Source organism: Heloderma suspectum, chromosome 4, assembly GCF_057233095.1.
Source record: "Heloderma suspectum isolate Gila_16-S chromosome 4, 16-S_ref, whole genome shotgun sequence".
Lineage (NCBI taxonomy): Eukaryota > Metazoa > Chordata > Lepidosauria > Squamata > Helodermatidae > Heloderma > Heloderma suspectum.
This window is the reverse complement of record NC_139461.1, coordinates 262365945-262392716: the sequence shown is the minus strand read 5'-3', so window position 1 is coordinate 262392716 and position 26772 is coordinate 262365945. Positions and strand designations below refer to the sequence as shown.

Here is a 26772-nt window from a genome sequence, read left to right as displayed (position 1 = left end):
AGAGCCATAAGTGTTACTGAGGTTTATATTTACATATTTAATTTTACTGTAATTTTTCTACAATTAAAACTACGACTGGGCAGGTACAAATGCTTATTTACTATTTAGGACAGCTTCTCCTAAGATTATAGAACTTTTAAAAGTATGCCTAAGAGACAAACAACAAAATACACTGCAGCATCCTGAGTGCTTCCAGATGAGGCTTTTAATGTACAATCACCCTGCCTCATTCATAGAATTTTACCAGGGATGAGGGGGGCAGGGGATGCCATTGTCATTATCTACTTGTAATCCTCCCATGTTTTCCCACCACTTCATCCATCTTTTTTCCGACTGAAGAAAATCTGTTAAGAAAAAGCTATGGAACAGCTGCACAATGCCTAAGGGGAAGTACCCCTTATAACAAAGTCTGGAGGGCTTCTTTGACTTTGCAAAGCATTTTTAGGATTAGTATCATAGAAAAGACAGAAGGAAGGGAATGTTTAACCTTTCTGTCAATGTTTACCTGAACTTCCACCCCTAGCTGTTTTAAGTCCAACAGGACTTATGTTTGCAAAGACTTGTGTAAGTAACGGATGCAGTGTAATGTGTAGTTTGCCCCAAAGACTGAGCCCACTATCTTTATTTTGTGTCATTTTATAGTGCAAAATGAAATTATCCTAAATATTTTCAAGACACAATCTTTTCTGTGTAGTTCAAAATACTTTAATGACACCAGGAATTGTAGCTACGGGAGTAGTAATTGGTAGACACTTCCCACTCTCTGCCATCTTCTCTGGAAGTCATGTGTAGTAACTAAATTAACATAAATAATTTGGATACCAAAAATTTAATCTGGAACCCAGACTGAATCCAGATCAAGCTTCTAGTTATTGCATTGCAATGACATTACTGCATACCATCACCTTGAAGCCTCAGACTATGCTTGGCTATTCCTGTTTTGTGGGATTTTCTTCATCATCCCTCCACTTTACACCATTTACTGAAGGTGGGAGGAATAGCCAGGACTATGAGGAGCACTGTTGCACAGACATGTATATATTTTGGCTTAACCATCATTGCTACCTTTTGGATAATGTCCATAAGTAAAATACTCCCCACATCCTGTTTCTCCCATACCTTGAGCAAATTCACATAGACTGTGGGCATCCAGCAACAACTGTCTATATATAACTATAATAAGAAAACCTCTCTATCTTATGCTACCAGGAAGTTATTTGTTGATCCATCATGGGAACTTGAGGTTCAGAACCAGGATTTGCTCTGGTATACTGGAGGGTTGAACTTTGATTTACAGCTTAAAGCAATTTGGGTCAGCAGAGGTGACACCTTAGAATCATAGAATAGTAGGGTTGGAAGGGGCCTACAAGGCCATCGAGTCCAACCCCCTGTTCAATGCAGGAATCCAAGTCAGAGCATCCCTGACAGATGGCTGTCCAGCCTCGTCTTGAATGCCTCCAGTGTGGGAGAGCCCACCACTTCCCTAGGTAAGTGGTTCCATTGTTGTATTGCTCTAACAGTCAGGAAGTTTTTCCTGATTTTCAGCCGGAATCTGGCTCCCTGTAACTTGAGCCCATTATTCCGAATCCTGCACTCTGGCATGATCAAGAAGAGATCCTGGCCTTCTTCTCTGTGACAACCTTTCAAGTACTTGAAGAGTGCGATCATACTCCCCTCAGTCTTCTCTTCTCAAGGCTAAACATGCCCAGTTCCTTCAGTCTCTCTTCATAGGGCTTTGTTTCCAGTCCCCTGATCATCTTTGTTGCCCTCCTCTGAACACTCTCCAGTTTGTCTGCATCCTTCTTAAAGTGTGGTGCCCAGAACTGGATACATTACTACAGATGAGGCCTAACCAGTGCTGAGTAGAGGGGAACTAGTACTTCCCGGGATTTGGAAGCTATGCTTCTATTAATGCAGCCCAAAAGACCATTTGCCTTTTTTGCAGCCACATCACATTGTTGGCTCATATTCAGCTTGTGATCGACAACAATTCCAAGATCTTTCTCGCTTGTAGTATTGTTGAGCCACGTATCCCCCATCTTGTAACTGTGCATTTGGTTTCTTTTTCCTAGGTGCAGAACTTGGCATTTATCCCTATTAAATGTCATTCTGTTGTTTTCTGCCCAGCGCTCCAGTCTATCTAGATCACTTTGAATTTTGTTTCTGTCTTCCAAAGTATTAGCTATCCCTCCCAATTTTGTGTCATCTGCAAATTTGATCAGCATTCCCTGCACCTCCTCCTCCAAGTCATTCATAAAAATGTTGAAGAGCACTGGGCCCAGGACTGAGCCCTGCAGTACCTCACTCGTTACCTCTCCCCAGTTTGAGAAGGTCCCATTGATAAGTACTCTTTGAGTCCGATTCTGTAGCCAACTGTGGATCCACTGGATCGTTGTTTCATCTAGCCCACTTTGAGCTAGTTTGCTCATCAGGATATCATGGGGCACTTTGTTGAAAGCTTTGCTGAAGTTGAGGTATATGATGTCTACAGCATTCCCACGGTCTACAAGGGAGGTTACTTGATCAAAAAATGAGATCAGATTTGTCTGGCAGGACTTGTTTTTGACAAATCCATGTTGGCTTCGAGTAATCACTGCATTGTTTTCAAGGTGCTTCCAGATGGATTGCTTTATCTTCTGCTCCAGAATTTTCCCCGGGATTGATGTCAGACTGACTGGTCTGTAGTTCCCAGGTTCCTCCTTTTTACCCTTTTTGAAGATAGGGACAACATTAGCCCTCCTCCAGTCATCTGGCACTTCCCCCGTCCTCCATGATTTCTCAAAGAGAATACACAGCGGTTCTGAGAGTTCTTCTGCCAGTTCCTTTATTACTCTAGGATGCAGTTAATTGGACTTAATGCACCTTGGACCATGCCACATTCCCCCGACTACATAGTTGTTTTTATACTCTATTTTATAATGGACATCCACTTAAGTTATAATTTTTACTCTAAAAACAACCTTATTTCAACTTGATGGGAACATTTACTCCCTGAAATTTTAATGGGATATATTTACATTAAACTTGTTTTGATTCTAATAGGCGCTATACAACAGCACAATATTTCATAGATGAAATAGGTGTATGTCTATATTTCTATAACTCTAAAATAGTTCGTACTTCTTGCTGCAGTTCTTCAATATTCTTCATTTTCGTTTCAATCTGTTTCTTTAAACTGTTAACCTAAAAATTGTTAAAATATATTTCAAACAATAATATATCACAATATTAATTTTAGCTGTAATCGTTTTGTTAGGTTAGCTGAAATAGTTACTATTTCTTCTGTACAGATTTTCCCACAAACTTCATATATCTGCGCTCTTGCACATATTTATAAATTCACTGTAGGTGTATAACCTAGACTACCTGCACCAAGTTTGTCTTCAGTGCAAGTTAAGCATATGGATAAGTACTTTTCTGACACATGGAAACATATAATTTTTCTAGTCACTATTTAGCACTCATGATCAAAGTATTAAAAGTATGAACCAGATTACAACAAACAGTTCTAATGAATAATGTCAATGATGCATTTGCTTTTTCTGTATAAAAATATTGAAATACTGCAACATTGTAGAAAAACATATAAACTATAACACTTTCTATAATGTATAAGTAGATTATTACATTTTCATACCTTGTTTTCTAATGTTTTTAGTTGTTTCTCCTTTTTTGAAATTTCATTTTCTATATTTCTTATCTGAAAATATATTGTAGAATCTAGCAAATATTTTTAAAATATATACTATTTTCATTTAAATCTTATATTTTCCTACTGTAGCATATAATCAAACCCACACTTCGCTTTTAATAAGAAATTCATGATACTGAATATGATCACAGTTCTTTAAAATGTATAATTAATTTATTAATTCAATTAATTTATGACCCATAATTTTTCTAAAAATAAAAACATGATAGTTTAATTGTCATAGCTCCCTACCAAAGAACCATGGCAAAATACTTCTGCTCCAGAATTTTCCCCGGGATTGATGTCAGACTGACTGGTCTGTAGTTCCCAGGTTCCTCCTTTTTACCCTTTTTGAAGATAGGGACAACATTAGCCCTCCTCCAGTCATCTGGCACTTCCCCCGTCCTCCATGACGATGCAATATGACTATTGGTTACTTGCCCAATATTCTCAGCATTTTTACAAAATTACATTCCCAGAGTTCTTATGGGGAGCCACAACAGTTAAACTTCTGGGTTCTCATTAACTGCACTAGAAGGCAGCTTGGGGTTTGAGTAGAAAACTCTTCAATGCTGCATCAACAAGACTATCTAGAACTGAGGCTTCTTATACTGAAGACTATATGGTGTGGTTATTCTTCCTAATTTATGGTTTGGGCAGAGTTTCAAGGTGTCTGATTGGCCAAGAGTGTTAGTAGTGGCCCTTAGCTATTAGTCGGGTTGATGGAAAGGGAGGAAGGAAAAAAACCTTCCTCCTCTTTGCTTGAAGGAAATGGAGGTCATGGTTTTTCTTAGAGAAAAAATAGCATTGATTGGCTTTCTACCTGACCCTCCACAGATAGGGAGGGAGAGAGAGATTGAACTGGATTTCATTTATTTTCAAAGTAACGGGGTGGTGGTGATGCCAGAGCTTAACATGGGGAGGGGTCATAGCTCAGGGGTAGAACATCTGCTTTTCATGCAGGTCTCAGGTTCAATCCCCAGCATCTCCAGGAAGGGCTGGAAAAAATCCGGCCTGAAACCCTGGAGAGCCATTCCAGTCAGTGTTGACAATACTGGGTTAGTTAGACCCATGGTCTGACTCAGTATAAAGAAGCTTCCTATGCTCACAACCCATTCAGCCTGTACTAAGTTCTGAGGTCATTCCGCACATGAGATTCTGAGTGTCTGTTGTGCTATCTGGATAAGAGAAAAAGGAGAGACATTTATAATATGAATGAGCATTTTGGCCAATATAGATTTCACATTCACATTTCAAGCCTGATTGAAGCAAGAAGCAGCTTTAAGCCTCATATGAAAATGCCCTCAGTCTCTCTTCAGATAACATCCTGTAGGTGGTAAAGGCTTATCCTAATATTTCTGACTGTTGCCCAGTAAGGTTATAGAGAACATTTGTTTCCTACATTGTTATAATTAGTCCTTACACCCTTAGTTTTATGATAAATAAATGCTTTCCTAGCTTATTATTAAAATATTTTCATGAAAAGGAGCAATATCATACATTATCTTCACTTTCATCAAGTTTGCTCTTTGCCTCTTCATCTTTATTTTTTATCTTCTCCTTCAGACACTCCAGTTCATTGCTGTATATCAGATTAATGGATCAATTACTTAGTTGCAACAGAAAAGTCTACAGTTAACAAATAGCTGAACTAATGTACAGAATAACATTAACTTACTATAAGCATCTCTACACCAGCCTAAAACCCCTCATTTAATATGGGGCTTTCTGCTTCTGTTTTAAATGCAAGATCATGATGGACTCCATGCGCTTCCTTTCCCCCCACTTTTCCTCCTTTCCCCCCTTATCTGAGTCTTCAATGTGTTTCATTATACAGCTGCTAGATGGTGTTGTGGTCTAGTTCCTCTTACTGTGGGTTTTCCTCTTTTCACAGAGGGAACTCAAGCAGAACTCAAGCTCTGTAATTTGAGAGTTCATTATCTCTGATCTTTTTAAAAATGGAATAAAGATCATTTAGTGCAGGAGACACCCTGGAGGTTGATGACATCATCTAAAGGACCTGCAGACTTCCGTGAGTAACCAATCTCAATAGCAGGATAAAAGCTCAGTGTGAAGAAGCCCTGTGACAAATGTTTGCCCCAGAAATCTTTGTAAGACTCCTGCACCAACCTGTATAATAAGCTACCTTGCAAATATTTATCCAAAAGGAAGATTAATGGTCTTCTGTCTCTCTCATAAGCTTATTTCTCTTTATAACTTTCATTAAAAAACAAATAATATACTAAAATGTATTATCATATGAAGTGTGAATCAGTTTAATTTTAGCAAAGCATTCTAACAGCAGCATTTGTGCTGACATCCTGTAAGTTCTCACTGACCTCTAAGCTTGCTAACGTAAGCAAGGTAGAACATGTAAACTCAGAAAAAAAGCAAAATGTGCATCAGATAAGAAGTTGGGGTAAAGGATGTCTGGGTAGATGTGATACTGTCAATATGTTTTACATTTTACGCAAAGAAGTGAAAGATGATATGAAATATAGTGAGAAGTAAACAGAACTGAAAGACACTTCAGATTTAAAATAGCAAAACTATAAACCTATGGAAGAGAAGCAGGTAGTATCCTGTTTGAGGAACTTAAGGAAATGGCTTGCTCAGCAAAGCTGAGAAGGATATAAAATAACTATATTACCTCCAAAATCATAGCTGGCAACTTTGAAAAATAATAATTCATCGTTATGAGCTGAAACAGGTAATCAGTTCATAAGAAATCATATAAATACAGTCAGGGCCAGAAATATTGGAACAAGGATAACTGTTTTGGCAGTTGGCCTCTGTACACCACCACGTTGAAGTTGAAAGGAAACACACCAGATGGGAGCGAAGTCAGGACTTTCAACTTTAATTCAAGGGGTTTGACAAAAGTGGGGCACTAACCATTCAGGAAGTACAACCAATGGCATACACACACACCCATCATTGGTGGCTCATAAGTAATGGAACGAATGGCTGACAAGCAGCTGCATGGCCAGGTGTGGCCTGTTTCCTGGGTACCCCATGACTAATCAAGCAGAGAAAAGGCCTGGAGGTGGTTCTGAGTGTTACATTTGCATTTGGTAGCTATTCACTGGAACTCCCAACATGAGGTCCAAAGAGGTGTCCATGCGAGTGAAGGAGGCCATCATTAGGCTGAGGAAACAAAATAAACCCATCAGAGAGATAGCAAAAACAGTGGGAGTGGCCAATGCAACAATTCGGAACATCCTGAAAAGGAAGGAATTAACTGGCAAGCTTAGCAACAGCAAAAGGCCTGGAAGACCACAGAAAACAACTAAAGGGGATGACTGCAGAATTCTGCTCATGGTGAAGAGGAACCCTTTCACAACATCTAGCCAGGTCAAGAATGCTCTTGTGGAGGTAGGCATATCATCGTCAAAATCTGCAGTCAAGAGACGGTTTTATGAATGCAAATACAGAGGCTTCAAAACAAGGTGCAAACCACTGGTAACGCTCAAGAACAGACAGGCCAGATTAGCCTTTGCCAGCAAACACCTAAAAAAGCCTGCCCAGTTCTGGAATAAGATTCTTTGGACTGATGAAACCAAGATTAACTTGTACCAGAATGATGGGAAGAGAAAAGAATGGAGAAGGAAAGGAACAGCTCATGATCCAAAGCATACCACATCATCTGTCAAACATGGTGGAGGCAGTGTTACGGCATGGGCATATATGGCTACTAATGGAACCGGGTCACTCGTGTTTACTGATGACCTGACTGCTGATAAAAGCAGCAGGAAGAATTCTGTGGTGTATAGGGCTATACTTTCTGCTCAGATTCAGCCAAATGCTGCCAAACTGATAGGACGCTGCTTCATATTGCAGATGGATAATGACCCAAAGCATACAGCAAAAGCTACCCAAGAGTTTCTCAAGGCAAAGAAGTGGGATGTTCTTCAATGGCCAAGTCAGTCTCCTGATCTCAACCCAATAGAGCATGCTTTTCACTTACTGAAGACAAGACTGAAGGCAGAAAGACCCACAAACAAGCAGCAGCTGAAGGCAGCTGCAGTAAAGGCCTGGCAAAGCATCTCGAGGGAGGAAACTCAGCATTTGGTCATGTCCATGGGCTCCAGACTTCAGGCAGTCATTGACTGCAAAGGATTTTCATCCAGGTATTAAAGGCGATCCTTAAGTTTGAAATGATGTTGTTTTGTTCCATTACTTATGAGCCACCAACGATGGGGGTGTCTGTATGCCACTGGCTGTACTTCCTGAATGGTTAGTGCCCCACTTTTGTCAAACCCCTTGAATTACAGCTGAAAGTCTTGGCTTCGCTCCCATCTGGGTGTGTTTCCTTTCAACTTCAATGTGGTGGTGTACAGAGGCCAACAGCCAAAACAGTTATCCTTGTTCCAGTATTTCTGGCCCTGACTGTATGTGGCAAAATACAAAAACTTCAGGACCAAACATCAGCCCTCACTGAAAGTGCCCTCACTCCGCACCTGGTTTGCCTGGCCGCGGGGGGGGGGGGAGGCCTGTTGCGGGTGGTGGGGGGAGGACGGGACAAGGGCGAAGGCCATTGGCCTTCGCCCCTGGGGTCACCAAGGGGTGGGTCAAGCTGGCCACTATTTAGGCTACGCTGCCCTGCAGCCTCCTCATTCCAGCTATCCCAGCTCCCTCCCTCCCGCCCTTACTGCAGTGCGGGTTGTTTACTGGTCGTCCTATTTTGGGGGCCGAGTAAGAATTTTGGCTCCTAGCCGCATTAGTCAGGCTTTGGGGTTTTTTGCCTACTTCGCACTGCAGTTCCGATATTGAGCTGCATACGTTAAGCTAGCACCCAACGATATGAACTTCTGGTCACATAGCTGCACTGGCAGCTCCGGGCAGGCTCTCCACTGGGGGAGTGGACAGGTGAGCATTCATAGGCACTGTTTCAGGTGACTGGTAAGGCCCGAGGCTTCAGGCTCAGGGTTTTGTGGCCCCAGTTGGGAGATACGGCTTACCTTTGAGGCCAACCCTCCTTACCTTTGAGGCCAACCCTCCTCACCCACTCGGGTTCTGTGGCTCGAGGGGGGGTGACAGGGGAAGGTCTCCCAGCCCAGAACTGGGTATGTCCGATTGGTGGGCAAGGGCGGACACCTCGCCACAGACAACGAATGTCTCACTCTACACCTGTCATGTTGGTCTTGTTGGTGGTGTGCCCACCGGTGCTTTCTTCGCAGATTGTAATCTATCAATAAATGTGGCCCTGTTTATCCCAAATTGATTGGTGTCGTCTCGTCATTTCTCCCCTGTCCACTAGCAAGATGCAACACCTCAGTAGGACAATGACACCGGTCCTCATTGATTTCTCTGCTCATTTTGCTTGAGTTCAGAGATGGCATTTGGATAAGAAACATTAATCTTTACAGTGAAGGGCATGTTCCTAAAACAATTCTTTGTTGTTGTTGTTCAGTCGTTCAGTCGTGTCCGACTCTTCGTGACCCCATGGACCATAGCACGCCAGGCCTTCCTGTCCTGCGCTCTCTCCAGGAGCGTGCTCAAGTCCATATTCATTGCATCCGTGATGCTATCTAGCCATCTCATCCTCTGCCCTCCCCTTCTCCTTTTGCCTTCAGTCTTTCCCAGCATCAGGGTCTTTTCCAGAGAGTTTTCTCTTCGCATTAGGTGGCCAAAATATTGGAGCTTCAGCTTCAGTATCTGTCCTTCCAATGAGCACTCAGGGTTGATTTCCTTTAGGATGGACTGATTTGACCTCCTTGCAGTCCAGGGGACTCGTAAGAGTCTTCTCCAGCACCACAGTTCGAAAGCATCCATTCTTCGGCGCTCAGCCTTCCTTATAGTCCAGCTCTCACAGCCATACATTACTACTGGGAAAACCATAGCTTTGATTAGACGGACCTTTGTCGGCAAGGTGATGTCTCTGCTTCTTACTATGCTGTCTAGGTTTGCCATAGCTTTCCTCCCAAGGAGCAAGCGTCTTTTAATTTCATGGCTACAGTGACCGTCTGCGGTGATCTTGGAGCCCAAGAAAATAAAATCTGTCACTGCTTCCATTTCTTCCCCTTCCATATGCCAGGAAGTGATGGGGCCAGATGCCATGATCTTAGTTTTTTTAAAGTTGAGTTTCAAACCAGCTTTTGCACTCTCCTCTTTCTCCCTCAACAAGAGGCTCTTGAGATCCTCTTCGCTTTCTGCCATTAGGGTGGTATCATCTGCGTATCTGAGGTTGTTGATCATTCTCCCGGCAATCTTAATTCCGACCTGTGATTCATCCAACCCGGCGTTTCTCATGATGTACTCTGCTTATAAGTTAAATAAGCAGGGTGACAATATGCAGCCTTGTCGTACTCCTTTCCCAATTTTGAACCAATCGGTTGTTCCATGTCCGGTTCTTACTGTTGCTTCTTGTCCCTCGTACAGGTTTCTCAGGAGACAGGTAAGGTGATCTGGTACTCCCATCTTTTTCACAATTTGCCACAGTTTGTTGTGATCCACACAATCAAAGGCTTTAGAGTAGTCAATGAAGCAGAAATAGATGCTTTTCTGGAATTCTCTTGCTTTCTCCATGATCCAGCGAATGTTGGCAATTTGATCTCTAGTTCCTCTGCCTCTTCGAAACCCAGCTTGTACTTCCGGTAGTTCTCGGTTCACATACTGCTGAAGCCTAGCTTGTAGGATTTTGAACATAACCTTGCTGGCATGTGAAATGAGCGCAATTGTACAGTAGTTTGAACACTCTTTGGCGTTGCCCTCCTTTGGAACTGGAATGTAAACTGACCTTTTCCAGTCTTGTGGCCATTGTTGAGTGTTCCAAATTTGTTGGCATATTGAGTGCAGCACTTTAACAGCATCATCTTTTAGGATTTTAAATAGCTCAGCTGGAATACTGTCATCTCCGCTAGCTTTGTTGTTAGTAATGCTTCCTAAGGCCCACTTGACTCCACTCTCTAGGATGTCCAGCTCAAGTTCAGTGACCGCACTATCATGGCTATCCGGGACATTAAGATCTTTTCTGTATAGTTCTTCTGTGTATTCTTTCCACCTCGTCTTAATCTCATCTGCTTCTGTTAGGTCCCTGCCTTCTTTGTCCTTTATCATGCCCGTCTTTGCACAAAACGTTCCCTTGATATCTCCGATTTTCTTGAAGAGCTCTCTAGTCTTTCCCATTCTGTTGTTTTCCTCGATTTCTTTGCATTGTTCATTTAAGAAGGCCTTCTTGTCTCTCCTTGCTATTCTCTGGAACTCTGCATTCAGTTGGATATATCTTCCCCTTTCTCCCTTGCTTTTCGCTTCCCTTCTTTCCTCAGCTACTTGTAAAGCTTCATCAGACAGCCACTTGGCTTTCTTGCATTTCTTTTTCTTTGGGATGGTTTTCGTTGCTGCCTCCTGAACAATGTTACGGACCTCTGTCCATAGTTCCTCAGGCACTCTGTCTATCAGGTCTAATCCCTGAAATCTATTCCTCACCTCCACTGTATATTCATAAGGGAATCCAAGTCTCTGACTTGGATTCCTGCATTGAGCAGGGGGTTGGACTCGATGGCCTTGTAGGCCCCTTCCAACACTACTATTCTATGATTCTATATGATTTAGGTCATACCTGAATGGTTTAGTGGTTTTCCCTACGTTCTTCAATTTAAGCCGAAATTTTGCAAGAAGCAGCTCATGATCTGAGCCACAGTCAGCTCCAGGTCTTGTTTTTACTGACTGTATAGAGCTTCTCCATCTTTGGCTGCAAAGGACATAATCAGTCTGATTTCGATATTGACCATCTGGTGATGTCCATGTGTAGAGTCGCCTCTTGTGCTGTTGGAAAAGAGTGTTTGCTATGATCAGCGTGTTCTCTTGGCAAAACTCTATTAGCCTTTGTCCTGCTTCATTTTGTACACCAAGGCCATGCTTGCTTGTTATCCTGGTGATTTCGTGACTTCCTACTTTAGCATTCCAATCCCCTATGATGAAGAGGACATCTTTTTTTGGTGTTAGTTCTAGAAGATGTTGTAGGTCTTCATAGAACCGATCAACCTCAGCTTCTTCGGCATCAGTCGTTGGGGCATAGACTTGAATTACTGTGATGTTGAATGGTTTGCCTTGGATTCGTACTGAGATCGTTCTATCGTTTTTAAGATTGTACCCCAGTACTGCTTTTCCTACCCTTTTGTTGACTATGAGTGCTACTCCATTTCTTCTAAGGGATTCTTGCCCACAGTAGTAGATATGATGGTCATCTGAATTAAATTCGCCCATGCTTGTCCATTTTAGTTCACTGATTCCCAAGATATTGATGTTCAATCTTGCCATCTCATGTTTGACCACCTGCAGCTTACCTTGATTCATTGATCTGACATTCCAGGTTCCTAAACAATATTGTTCTTGCATCGGATTTTCTTTTCACCACCAGACACATCCACAGCTGAGTGTCCTTTCGGCTTTGGCCCAGCCGCTTCACTCTTTCTGGCGCTACTTGGAAATACCCTCTGCTGTTCCCCAGTAGTATATTGGACACCTTCCGACCTGAGGGGCTCATCTTCCGGTGTCATCTCTTTTAGCCTTGTGATACGTTGCATGGGGTTTTCTTGGCAAGAATACTAGAGTGGGTTGCCATTTTCTTCTCCAGTGGACCACATTTTGTCAGAACTCTCTGCCATGACTAAGAAACAATTCTTAGAAATCCTTTTAAAATGTCTTTTGTTTTTAACAATTATGTATTTTGTATTTGCTTTTTGCTCCTATATCACTTTTAAGAAATGAAAAAACTACTTAAGATTTTAAAGGAAAAGATGAAAAGACATGCCTGATCTAAAAGTCCTCTATCTAAAAATTCTGTGAGCCCATACGATAAGTCAGAAATGAATGTGCATTCTTGGGAGCACTTTGTTCTTGGGAAATGACATGGGATACATTATCTGTTGATTCATGATCAAGCTAAATACAAAAATCCCATCTCATAGAATCCCTGGGCAAATACCAAATCCGTCACATTACTGTGAAGTGTTCTTCGGGTCAGCCAAGAGTGCAGAATACAAGAAAGGCATAACTCCTCTATTTGTTAGAAGCATGGGCCAAAAAACAAGAACTTTGACCTACTCCTAAGAGCAGGAATTAGTTTAGACAATGAAGATTGGGGGGAAAAACTTTCTAACCACAGAGGGACAGTAAAGAGGAATCCAAGGGGGTCCCTAACTAGGTACGTTGGGGCACCACACAGATGCTATACACTGATAAGAGTGTTAAAAAAACCCAACAGAAAAGAACAACTGTAAGGGTCTGCCTAGCTTCCTCATCATAGGACAGGATGAGAGAAATGTAGATTCAGGGACTTAGCTTTATTCAAAGGCAAATCAGATGCTACAGATCTCGCTTCCAAAGTCCCAGCACTTAATCTTAGAACTTACAAATTAGTTAACTCGAGAGCTAACAGCCCAAGGCTTACATTAGGGAGCGTTCCAAAAGCAAATACACAGTCATAGTCTGAGACCTAACTCTTAGAACAACATTAGGAGTGCAAAGCAGAGATCCAGGTTCATCATACAAAATTCAAGAACAGGCTATGGTTTGCAATTCAAGAGGAGTCAGGGCACAGCTCCAGGTAAATATGGAGATGGTTCTTAAAAGTAGAATCTCCATGCTTAGGAACCCAAGCTTGTTCAGGGTCAGGGCCAGGAATAGTTGCTGCTAGGCAGAGTCCCTGCTCTTGGGGTAGCCCCTTTGACAGGATTGCTACTTGGCAGGGGTCCCAGATGAACTAAGTTCAGGGGTTCGAGAATAAACTAGGCCAAAGTGCTCTTGGCAATGGAACCAGTCCCAAATGCAGGATTTCCACGCAGAGTAGCCCCAAGCTGACTCAAGTTCAGGGTTACAAGAAATAAGTTGTAACAAGGCAAAGTCCCAGTGTGTTGGGAGATGTTCCATATTTTAGGATCTTGCATGACAGGGGTCCAAGTCGAACTGGGTCCAGGGATTCAGGAAAAGACCAGAGAAGGAGTTCCCAAGCAGTAGGTAAGTTTTCCCCACAGAGCTTATACTGAAAAGGGCCCTTGGCTGATCTTAGTTCAGGAGACAGGCCTGGAATTAAACAAGGCTAGAAGTACACACACGCAGGCCAAGATCAAGTCCAACAACAGGGTCTGCATTGGAACTCTCCGGTGCACAGGCATTAAGGCAAAGCAACACTTTGCCTTAATACCTGTACAGGATGCCTTCTGGATTGGATTATTAGTGTTAAAAGCTACTAATAGTCCACTCCAGAAAGAATTTTGGGTCATCAAAGACATGGATACTCAGTTCATGGCAAACGTTAATCCATGGTCTGTAAGAAGACCAGCATTATATTCCACAACAGGGTTTAAAAGACAAAGTTCTAGAGAGGAAGACAATTCCGGAGGGGAGTGTCATTAGTCCAACTGATGCACAGTCCAGGCAGAAGATATAACAGTCAGTAGAAGACAGAGCTGTTCCCTTGGAGGGAGCCAGAATCCCAAAGTCCTGGTACAGCAATAGTTGCCAGTGTGGAGTGTTCTGGTTACAAGATTACAAGCAGGCAGAGGTGTTTGGCAAAAGGAAAACCACTGTAGATGAGGAAGGGGAATTCTAGGCAATGAAAGATGTTGTCACTAACAAAGCTCTCTTATGTGTGCAACACCGTATAAATAGGGGTGTGGCTGCTAAGCTCATTAATAATTACTCTGTCTCAGCAACTGCCTTTGACCTACAGACAATCAATATGTCAAACCAGGGTGTTTCTGCTGTGCCCTCTTGGGCTGATGGTGCGAGCGGAGATACACCCCTAAACAACTCTCCTCCCCTCATTCTCCGTTCCTATAGAAGATTTCCTAGGTAATACTTCAGAAATCAGCTCAAGGCCAAAATGCAGCTGTTAGATAAGGTGTACTGATTCTTTTGGATTTACCCCTCCTTTCACCCATAATTAGCTGAGAAGCTGAACTCTTTGATGCAATCTCATGGCAGCCACCTTTTCACAGCTCTAATTCTAAGTTATTGTTCTTAAAAGCTGAAGCCAACTTTGATTCAGAAGCAACACGGTCTACTGGCCCAGGCCAAATCCCCACAACAACTAGAAAAAGCTGAGGGGGACTGTATGCTGCATTCGTCACTGATCAGAAAAGCCCTCGCTCTCCAACTTTCCATTCTTGGTCAGTGAAGGAGTGCAACCTACAGGAAAGGGATGTCCAAAAGCAGTATTCCAATCAGGGTGGAAAACTATGTCTCACAGAACTTTTGAAATACCTTACAACTAATGGAAATTTTAGTGAGGCCTACTTGTCAATCTTGTAATGATGAATAAAGTGGCTAGCCCAGGTGGCTGCTCTCCAAATATTCTCCAGTGGCGCATTGGTATGCAGGGCTGCGGACAGGACAGCTGCCCTCACCAAATGGTAATCCCTAGTAGAGGAGTATGATCCTCGGTCACATAGGCTAAAATAATATAATGTAATGTAAAAAATAAACAAACACTCTCTGACCCATCTGTTGGTGATGCACTGGCAGACTCTTTTACCCTGTGCTCCTGTCTTGTGGGAGATGAAGAGACTATCAGATCACCTAACTGCCTCAGTCCTTTTGATCTGTAATCTGAGGGCCTGCCTCTATGTTACTAATGAAGCCCAACAGGGCCAAATGTGTGGGATCATAGAAACATAGAATAGTAGGGTTGGAAGGGGCCTGTAAGACCGTCGAGTCCAACCTCAGGATCCTTGAACTCCTGAGCATCATGGCTCCCAACCAAATTGAGACATCAATGGCTGATCTTGCAACATCCCCAGGGGTGGCAATCTCTGCAGGCCCGCCACTCAAAACAGACACTGACTCCTGTGTCAATGGAACTTCCGCATGGGGAAAGCTGCTGGGCTTCCTATCTGGCATAAGGAAAAAGGGTCAGCAGCGCAGGAAGAGGAGATTAGGCAGAGGAAACAGCCATGGTCACCATGCTCTGATTCCTCAGCAGTGGAAGACTGAGTTGCATTGGCCTCCCCACTGCTGGACTGGAGAAGAGAGCCACACTGAGGCACTGCAGCTGTCCCTCTATTTACTCCTTCGTCTTCTGGGGCATTCAGGAGAGTGTCAGACTCCCAGGCAGTGGCAGGGCCATGCCCTGACTAGCCAGGAGACGGTGGGGAGAAAGAAGGCGGGGGAAAGAAAAGGTTGGCGAGTTTTTCTTCTATTTTCTTCTCTCTCTTATGAGCAACCCTGCTCTTCCATGAAAGGTAAAGCCAAAGACAGGGGTTCCTCCTCTCAGGAGCAGGATTAAGTTTTTCTGGTTTTTTGGCTCTGACTTCCAAGGAAAAGAGGAGTTAATCCTTTCCTGTAGGCTGCACAGCCAATATTATTAAGGTATGATTCAGAGTGTCTCTATATTAAGCCAAACAACCTGCATCCTTTCTGGGGCATTCTGCTTATGCTTTCTTTATGGGATTCTCATTCTTTCTTACCTTAACTGGATATTTGTTTCATTTAGGTTTTCTATTTGCTTTTCAGCCTTTTCTCCCATCTTTCTGTTGTTCTGAACAAAAATACAAGCAATCTGTTACTGAAAATATGTACAGAGCATAAAGTGCAATACATATGATAATATTTAAATGGCTACAAATGGTACATTCCCCTTGGGCAACCCTCTTGAACAAATACATTTCACATTATTGATTTATGTAGTCTGCAATACTGTGCACACTTACTTGGAAGCAAGTACTATTGAACACAGTGGGACTTACTTCTGAATAAACATGCACAACACTGAGGTGTTAACATATTTATAGGCCACCTTTTATGGCATTATTCTCACACGGCAGCATACAAAACAAGACACGTTAAGATACACCGGAGGCATCGAATCATAATATAGTTCTGAAATTCAAAAAACAGCAGCACAACACCGTATTATGGAAAGGCAGCCTGGAATAGGTAAAATTTTAAGATCTCTTTGAAAGGCTGCACTGTAAGATGAAAATATTATTGTACAGTAAGAATGAAAAGTCAGTACAGAGTATTTCTTTATTAAAAATCAGGAAATCCAATCCATCCAATTTTATTGCTTTTGGCCAATGGTCTTTGCATAAAAACTGGAAATCAGAAGTTTACCTTAAAAGCTTCTTGAAGCTTTTTAAGTTCATTAACTATTTTGCTTTTCTCTGTTATAATATGTTCTTGTTCCAATAAAAGTTTCTTCAAATCTGTATTTAGTTGCTCATTCTTTAATCTATTAAAATAATGAAGTAATCTTAGAAATGATGATGTTATGTTTTTCAAACTTTGGGTTGAGTGATACTAAAGCTCTCTGAAGGCTTTCTGAGGGGCTGCTGGATGTGGTGGAAGTGCTGCTTTGCCAGTGGAAAACAGCAGGACAACACTTCTACTCTAGAGGTCCCCTGATCTACCCACAAGAAGCTTCACAGTAGATATACTGCCAGTGGTAGAGCCCAAAACATGACATTCTATAGGATTGTTGGGGGTGGCTTTCAAACCACAGGATCCAAAGCGCCTTTATTCCACTGACACGTCCACAGATCAGGTCTGCAAACCTTGCCAGCCTGAAGGCTGTATAAAAACACGGCAGGAAAAATGGTAAACACTGATCTTGTCCCCCACCCTCCTGGCTACAATGAACCAGTCATGCTTAGGAAATGGCTGTTCCTCTGCTACGGAATCTCACCACCACCACCACCACCACCACCACAGGATTGCTCTGTAAGTTCGTTGAACAGGCAATACAATTCTATGTATGTCTTCTCAGAAGTATATATTACATTTAACATAGACAGTAGGATGTAATCCAGAAAAAGTTAAGGTTGGTTAATGTCTTACTGATTTCAGTGGGAGACTTAAGCACTTGTATAAACCTCTCTCCTTGAAATCAATGGCCCTTAAAAGTGCTTAACTTGCTGGATTGTGCCTATAGCTACACAACTGATAGGTTGTATTTATTTTATTTAGTGGAACAATTCAGTGGCTGGGCTCACACATCATGCTAACCCATGGTAGGTGGCAAGCTACTCTGGGTAGATGGTTATACAAAGCAGCTGTGTAGGCAATCTCCATAACCCATGCTGCGTGACAGACAACACGCTAACCCACCATAGGTAAAAATAACCATTACTGCAGCCTGTGGGTTCTTAGGGTGGCTTATTTGAGGGAAATAACCTACCATTGAGGGGAGGAACATCCCACAGGCATCATGCTAACCCATAATGGGTTGCTCCAGAAAATAAAATACTATGGGCTAGGATGTTTTGTGAACCCAGTCAAAGGGTTGAATCCACACTAAGTTTGTTGAACTGAAGTCCTATTGAAATCAATGGGGTTATTCCTGGGTTAACTTAAGTCCCATTGATTTCAGCTGAGGCTGCAATCTTGTACCCATTTGCATGGGAGAAGATATGTAATAGACTGTATCCCTTAGATTAAATCCTCCCACAGACACTGGAGCTGGGGTCTTTACCTGCTGCTAGGAATAATTCTCAGCTAACCGTGACTAGTGGGGTATCTGATTGCTGTACCTAATCCCACTGACCAAGAGCCTTTCAGCTATGTGTGAAAAGAAAGAGCCAGACTGCAGCAACTGCTGCATCTCCTTCCCAATCCCCTCTAGCAATTTCCTCAGGCCCGGCTCCAAGTTTGAGGAGGTCCTAGACAAAATGCCCTCTGGTAGGCCCCCTCCTATGTTGGTGAACACTTCATGGCAGGTTTACCACCAGCCAGTGTCAGTGACAGGAGCACTCTGGTGTAATGAATTCCTAACTTGGTCCAGAGGAGCTGCCATTTCAATTCCCACAATACCCCTGACAGTCATTTCTTGGTATGGTAGGGATTAAAATGGTGACTCCCCCAAACCTAGGCTGGTATTCATCATATCTGGGGGGTTTTAAAAGCCCTGGCAAAAAAATATAAAAAGGGGCAAAGGCACACAAGCATCCACGGTGGGCCCTTCTTGGCCATATCAGCAGCCAAAGGATGTCAGGTACTGAAGCTGGCTTGAATTTGTTCCAGTCTGAAGTGCTTGTATACCTTTGTACTGAAGATATTGTTATGTGCTTGAGGTAGGGATGTCTGCCACCTGGAAATCCAGCCCTTTTGGAGCTTGCCAGACTTCTGTGGCACACCCAACTCAGCTTGCTTTTGTGAGTCGAGCCATGCGGTTTCCCCAAGTTCTAGGGACTTTTAACACATTTTTTTTGTCTCAGACATAATTTGTGCAAACAGAGGTTTGCAGAAAGTATGGATGCAAATTGCATGAATTTGCATCATTTGCACAAATTACAGCTCTAAATTGCACAAATTTGCCTAATTTGCTCATATTATGCAAATATGCAGCTGTAATTTGTGCAAATGTTTTATGCAAAAAAAATTAAAGAAATTCTGCCAGCTGACCCGACTCGTTGAGCACTGAATTGGACCAGCTGGCAGAAGATGGAACAGAGTCTAGGGAGCCAAGCCGACAAAAGCTCATCGAGCTCTACCCCACAACTGGATTCGTCTGACATCCCTAGCTTGAGGTCAGTCTAAATTATTTCCAGGGGTCTCTTACAACTCAGTGCCTCCGAGTACAAAGAGATTGACGATTTCCCCCAACTCTGTAACTCTTGAATTGGTAACCTTTGTTCTACTAGGCCTGAGGGAGTATGAGGAAGTGAGGCTTGGGGAAGAGTAAATCTAAGACATAAAGGGGGAGCTGCTTTTGTCTCAGCAGAAGATCCCTTGGCAGGTGAGGGGAAGCAGGGAGTGATTGGACTGGTGATATTGTGGAACCTCATCTTGAGCATGGTATAAATAAACCTTTTATAAAAGAAACACCACAAGTCTTCAGTGCTCTCCTTCTAGAAAACTGAAGTCTGAATAAGTGCTGAAGCCCCTACAAGTTCTCCCCTCTCAGGAGTGGGGTCCAGGAGTCTAGCAATATATAATTTAGCTGAGCCCTAGAGCACTAGTCATGAAAATACTAAGAATGGGTTATGAGGCAAACAAAGTTCAGACAGTTTAGGCTGTTGTTGTTGTTCAAAGCAGGAATTGTATGTTACATCCAGAAAATGATAATCCTTACAGAACGGAAAAAAAAAACATATTCAAAAGATGTGAATCTTTTTCTCATTCTAGTTTTAAATTCAGTATTTGACTAATTTCAAATTAATAAATGTCTAATTCAGTTTTAGTAAAAACAACAAGAGTCCTATGGCACATTAAAGTTGTATCTCATTAACTGGCCTCTAGCTCATGCCACACATGAACACTGATACCACAGGACTGTTGTTTCAACTTTTGATGGGATCTGTTGTGTGATTTGGTACCAAGAGACAGTGGAACTAGAACAAATTAGACATAAACTTTGCTGCAGGACAGATGTGCCAAATCAATCATACATTAGAATTTTGCTTAACTTTTTGGGTAGACTATTACATGTAATACTTCACTGAAAACCAAAAATATTAAATGAAACAGCCTTTCATAAGCAACATTATGTTATTTTTAAAATACAGTTGTATACCAGTGTAAATACATACGTTTCTTTTTCAAGTTCTGCTTTCAGTGTTGTAAGCTGCTGTAAGCAATTTTGTTTATTTTCAAATGCACCAGATAACTGCATTTCCAAATCATGTATTTCTTTCTGCAGATAAAAATGTATAAATGAATTTACATATATTATGTATTGTTTCCAACAACTTCAACAAAGAACCAGGTAATTCAACTGCTAAAAAAAAAAATGTTGAGCTGGAACACAGCTTTCCAAAAAACAATTTTAAATAATACTGTCCTGAACTCTTCTGAGAATGTGTTAATACTGAAACATTAAAGACGGGTTTTGATAAGATTGGCCTCCTTAGCAGACAGAGCAGTAAAGTTTTTCCTTTATTTTGTTACAGAATGTCTTGAGTCTACTGGAAATTAACCCACTGCTGGACTGAAGCTCCTACTTGAGCTACAACTTGATGTGATGTGGATATCCATGATCAGGTTCTCTTGTGATTTAAAAGAAGTTAATAGTAGGAATCAGATTGTGACTATGGCACTGTGGAGGGGGACAAGCTGTTAACCCTTTCTCCCATGCTATTTTTCTGATTAAATCCCTCCTGAATTGCTATATGCCCCACAGAAGAATGGCATGTGGGGAAAAGTCCATGCATATCCCATGACAAAAATTAGAAAACCAAGAGGGAAGGTGCTGTACACACAAAAGATCAAAAAGGAAAGAAATCCAAAAGCACCTCTGAGTATGGACTGTTGTAATAATTTATTTATTATGCAGATCTCTAAAATATTCATGGACTAGAAAAATATGCATATCTCTAAAATGCTCAACGCATTTCGAGACTAGGTCTCTTCCTCAGGAGCAATTGATCTCTTAGACGAGTCTGCTTCTCTTTCTGTTGGAATATGTCTGTTCTGATTGCATAAAGGAAATCCCTTTTTACTGTAAGTTTAGAGTACATATGACAAATAGGTATGATATGGCCCATAGCCAGTTTGAGTCTGACTATGAGTATTATTATTATTTATTCCGTTTCTATACCGCCCAATAGCCAAAGCTCTCTGGAAGGTGTACAAAGATTAAAAACATTAAAAATACAGTATACAGGTTAAAAGCCATTTCCACAAAAAACACACGAACAGATAATATACACAAGACAACATATACCTAAAACAACTTCATGCAAACAACCATAACCATAAGACAAATCCAGGATCAATTAAAACTCATCATATGCTGCCAAATGCCTGGGAGAAGAGAAAGGTCTTGATCTGGCATCAAAAAGATAACAATACTGGTGCCAGGTGGGCCTCATTGGGGAGATCATTCCATAATTGGGGGGGTCACCACCAAAAAGGCCCTCTCCCTTGTTGCTGTCTTCCGAGCTTCCCTTGGAGTAGGCAGCCAGAGAAAGATCTTAGATATTGAGTGTAGTGTACAGGTAGGTTCATGTTGGGGGAGGCGCTCCATCAGGTATTGTGGTCGGGCTCGGAAACATACAGGTAGCCTGTGCAAGTGGGCCAGAGTCGGTCTTATATGTTCAGGTTTTCTGGTCCCTATTATCAATGTGGTTGCCACATTATCAATCTGGTCACCACATTGATTACCACATCAATCTGGTCGAACCATCTTCAAAGGCAGCCCCACATACAGTACATTGCAGTAATCTAACTTGGAGATTACCAGAGCATAGACAACTGAAGCCAGGTTATCCCTGTCCAGATAGTGTCATAGCTAGGCTGCCAACTGAAGTTTGTAGAAGGCACTCTGTGCTACTGAGGCCACCTGAGCCTCAAGTGACACAGATGGCTCAAGGAGAACCCCCAAGCTATGAACCTGGTCCTTCAGGGAGAGTGCAACCCCATCCAGAACAGGTTGTGCACCCTCCATGTTCTCAATGAAACATGTATATTTCATACAATTACACTATATTATGGACTCAACATTTTGCCACACAGGGACAGTGCCAGCAGATGGAAGAATTCCTACAGAACTTAAAAGAGCCCTGTTTCCCCCCTCAGAGCATATACATGAGAATGCATGCAAGCAGCACAGCAGTGCATTATAGGGAATGGGAGGCATGTTCTTGCCTCCCATATCTCCATCCAGTTCTTCCCCTCTGCTTTGTCAAGGTATAGGATTGGGAAATGGAAGATGCACACAGATCTCCCATTCTCTGGACTGTTCCGGCACAGTACTATGTGTGCACACAGTATGTGTGCCATAGCCCATATTACTATGAGTGCCATAGCTCAATGGTAGAGCACATGCTTTGCATGCAGAATGTCACCGGCTCGATCCTTGGCTTCCAGGTAGGGCCAGGAAAGAATCGTGCCTGAAACCCTGGAGAGCCGCTGCCAGTTAGTGTCAGCAATACTGGGGTAGATGGACTGAGGGTTTGACAAAGTATATGGCAGCTTCCTATCTTCCTATGTTCACATGCTGAGGGTAGAAAATAGGGCTCTGCTAAGCCTCATGATGAACCTCATGAGTTTTATAGACTTAGAAGGGGCATGAACCAGCAAAGTTCTATTGGTTGTAATGGGAAGTTAAGCACATGTGGAATTCTTTCATAATGAGATCAATGCAACTTAAAACTGCTTAACTTTAGTTTGGTTTGTGTTTGTTTTAGTTTGGTTTGAGGAAGCTCCTTCCCTGCCATATTCAAAAATACCACCATTCCCCTAATTTCTCAATAAAACCACCCTCTTTAACCTATCTTGCCACTGTAACCTATCTGCCCAATATCCCTTCTGCATTTTACCTCCAAATTCCTGGAATGTTATCCTGCTGGTCCTCATAGCCTTTAGTTTCTACTTGGATGTCCCTCTCAATATGACCAAGTCTGAATGCCTCATTTTTCTTATTAATCCTTTATCTTTTCAATAATTCTATTTTTATTAACACTGACAACATCAGAATCCACCATTCTATCAGGCATGAAGTTTTGGCTTTAGCTTTTATTCTTTCCTCTCCTTTGTTCTCTGTATTCTATCTGCCACCATCATATTGCTTCTTCCTGTACATGTACACTGCACATTCCCACACAGCCCAACTGATCAGCCGAGCTTAAGCCTCCCCTTCCCTCAGTGACCTCAAAGCATCCAGGATCACTGTTTCCATGTTAATGGTGCTGTGGAAGCTGCAATCCCAATGAGGTGATGGGGTGGGGGGAGGCTTTAGTTCCCCCTCCCTCAGCAATCCTGAAGCAGCCTCCGCCCCACAGCAACCTTGAGCAGGATTGCTGGGATGGGGGTAAGGTTAAAGCTTCCCCACCCCAACTCAGCAATCTTGTGCAGGATCACTGGGGCAAGGGGAGGAGAGAGAGAGAATGTGCATGTGTGTGTATACACACACACACACACACACACACGGATGTATGCCAGCTGTTCATATTATAAACATAATTGAAATCATAGTCTCTACACAGCCAGAGATAGCCACATATAGCTTTTTAAACTCTTGGGCTGACACATGGGATAGTAAGTGGGTAAACAGATGCATATAGTTTGGAAGGAGGACTAGATGCAATTTCAGTTTCCTACTCATCTACTAATTAGTGATCAACTACTGCTCATACTTGGCAAAAAACCAAAAGGCCAACTGTATGACTATTTGAAAACATGAAAATGTTTCAGACTGTTTTTTCCTGCAAGTTTGTAATGATGACATGCAAGTATCAAAATATAAATATCAGACACTATACATACCTCTTTGATCTGAAGACTATCCTTTAGCTCTTTTTCTCTTTCTTGCAATTTATCAATGGTCTTCTCAAGGATTTGTTTTCCATCTAAAAGGTCTTGGACTTGCACCTATTTAAAAATGGTAGAAGCAGTGCCCAAAATGTACAAAATTAAAAGTCAAATATAGTGGAATATATTTAAGAGCAATTCCATACATGTCTACTCAGTCATATGTCCCACTGAATTCAATGGGGTTTACTCCCAAGTAAGTGGGTATAGGACTGCAGCCCTAGAGTTGGAAACATTTCCAATGGATTAAATTTGTATAATTTCCAAAAATCATAGTTCGGGAATTATCTCAGACCAGCAGGATAACAATATTCAGAAAATGTATCCTCTAATGCCTAGTTTCAAATTGTGGGGGTAGTATTATTTGCCTATAAATCTGATTTTATCATTGTGAACTAGTTTGAGAACCATTATGCTTGGTAAACAAATACTGTAAAATAGATTAACAGAATATAGCCCTACTCAGGCATGCTAAACCCAAACAGGCTAAACACACGAGGGGAGGGAGTGCTCCAGCCATGCCCCTCTCACTAGTTGCGTTTTGTCGCTCTCTACTCACAGAGGGTGACAGTCTGAAGCACAGAGCCTTCTATCTGCGGGGACGCTCCACACGATCCAGAACACTGGATAATCAGTGTTCCAGATCATCTGATGAAGAGTTCTGAAAAACCTGAAAGCTGGCACTTTTTTGTGGAATTTTGCTTGGTTCTAATTGCTCACCTGTGGATTTGGGGTTGTTTTCCTCATGGACCAGCACAGCTATCTTTGTTTTCATATTTTTAGACACTGGTACAGTACCACACAGTAATATCCCTGCAGAAGAACCCTAGTAACCAATCATATGCAAGTAGCACTGGACTACAAAGGATGAAAGCCCCCAAGAGTTGCTAGCACTTTTCTAGTTTCCTTTAATCAAATCAGATTTGACAGCAGTATAAGCCCTATTCAGGCATGCTAAACCTGAATAGGGATGTACGAAAGTCACTTACCTTTTCGAAGGGTGACATTCACGGTCGGGGGGAGGCGCTCCGTCCCTCCCCCGGAAATTCTGGCCGGGGGGGGGAGGCGCTCCGTCCCTCCCCCCCAAATCCTGGCCGTCCGGCTCTGCTCTGCAGGTATTCTGTGGAGCCGCCGGCCAGCTCCGCCAGCAGCCGGATATCCGGCCTCTGGCTAGCAGGGACACAAATGGTGGCGGCCGTAGCCACCACCGTTTGCATCCCTGCAGTCAGCCGTGATAGGCTACGTAAATGTTTACGTAGCCTATCATGGCTGATTTAAAAGAAAAAAAAATGCGCGTATGCAAATGGCGGCGCCCATGGGCGCCACCATTTGCGTTCCTTATTTTGGCACGTCTTAGTCTACGTAAACATTTACGTAGACTAAGACGGCGAAAATAAGGGGAACGCAAATAGCGTAGCATCTACGCTATTTGCGTGCCCCTTATTTTTGCCGTCTTAGTCTACGTAAATGTTTACATAGACTAAGATGTGCCAAAATAAGGAACTCAAATGGCGGCGCCCATGGGCGCCGCCATTTGCGTACGCGCGTTTTTGTTTTTTTTCTTCTAAATCAGCCGTGATAGGCTACGTAAACATTTACGTAGCCTATCACGGTGTTTTTAAAAAATCTAGCCGTGATAGGCTACGTAAATCTTTACGTAGCCTATCACTTTTTTTGTTTTGTTTTTTTTACTGGAAATGGCGGCGGCGGCAGCCGGTCGTAAGACCGGCCGCCAGAGCTGCCGCTGCCGAGCCGCCGCCGGAGCCACCACCGGAGCCACCAGGAAGATCCGCCCAAGGTAAGCCCCGTCCCAGGGGGGGCGGGGGGGGCAGACCGTTCCGCCACCAATTTCGGGGGGCCGAATGTGCTGGCATTCGGCCTCCCCGAGATCCGTGGCGGAATTCTCTGACATCCCTAAACCCGAACAGGCTAAACACATGAGGGAAGGGAGCACTCCAGCCCTGCCCCTCTCCCTCATGGCATTTTGTCACCTTCTACTCATGGATGGTGACAGTCTGAAGCTGAGAGCCTCCTCGCTCCATGGGCCTAGTCTGAGCACTGATGAAGTAATAGTCACCAGTGCTTTTGCATTAGCAACAACTCTAATGCTACTGTAGTTTCCTTGGTTGATTGGTTTGTTATTTGTTTGTATAGCAATAATCAGTGAGTTTTATAAAATGTTATTCTGTTTTCAATCCCCCCCCCCCCGCCCCCTTGGGAAGTGCTGAAGTGGAGGATGAAATTGACAAGTAGGGAATATGGCTCTGCTGGGCTAAAGGAAGTAGTGTGTGAAGAGGATGAACCTGACAAGGATATTTACAAGAGGGAAATATGCTTCTGCAGGCTACATAGTGGGTAGGTGGACTTGCAGTGGTACACACTTGTGCAAGATCGCCAATTTAAAAATATTGTAAAATAATTGTTTTAATGTATTTAAAATGTATTTAATGCATTACATTTCTAGACTGTCCAATAGCCAAAGCTCTTGTGCAAATAACACCATTTGCACAAATTTCAAGATCTCCCTAAATTGTACAAATTATAATTTGCGCTAAGGGTGGAACCTGAAAAAAATGTGCAAAACATTTCCTGAACCAGGAAAAAAATCCACTACAGTCCACCTCTGCTTACCAAAATAGAAATGCAGTGGAATCCTATTGGGCTAACATGGAATGGAATTCCCAGCATTGCACTTCCCTATTCTGGACATGGGGTAAGGGATCCTACAGATTATGAAGAAAGAAAGAAAACTGTACACAGGAATGCCATTTTCAGCACAGCTGTGTTATGTGTAAAACAGGATCGAAATCAACTATAACGGCAGTTCTTCAGGTGACTCCCTGTGCAGTTACGCATTGTGAATTGTATGGCAAATGTGTCAGCGCCCCATG

The 26772-nt window shown here is 42.6% G+C and overlaps 1 protein-coding gene and 1 long non-coding RNA gene across 2 annotated transcripts in view; one reads left to right on the top strand and one right to left on the bottom strand.

The window, feature by feature from the left end:
- The window catches only part of SYCP1 (synaptonemal complex protein 1), a 91281-nt gene that overhangs the window by 37807 nt on the left and 26702 nt on the right, over positions 1-26772 (bottom strand). The window contains exons 17-23 of the mRNA XM_084853565.1: positions 23837-23941; positions 20161-20264; positions 16748-16865; positions 16102-16172; positions 5192-5273; positions 3638-3700; positions 3121-3183 (exon numbers count right to left, since the gene is read on the bottom strand). Of these exons, the coding sequence (XP_084709691.1) occupies positions 3121-3183; positions 3638-3700; positions 5192-5273; positions 16102-16172; positions 16748-16865; positions 20161-20264; positions 23837-23941 (606 nt within the window). The remainder of the gene's footprint in view (positions 1-3120; positions 3184-3637; positions 3701-5191; positions 5274-16101; positions 16173-16747; positions 16866-20160; positions 20265-23836; positions 23942-26772) is intronic.
- Positions 1-26772, top strand: part of LOC146348602 (uncharacterized) — a 76276-nt gene that overhangs the window by 44423 nt on the left and 5081 nt on the right. Inside the window, exon 3 of the long non-coding RNA XR_014790676.1 lies at positions 20521-20611. This is a non-coding gene — a long non-coding RNA (uncharacterized LOC146348602). The remainder of the gene's footprint in view (positions 1-20520; positions 20612-26772) is intronic.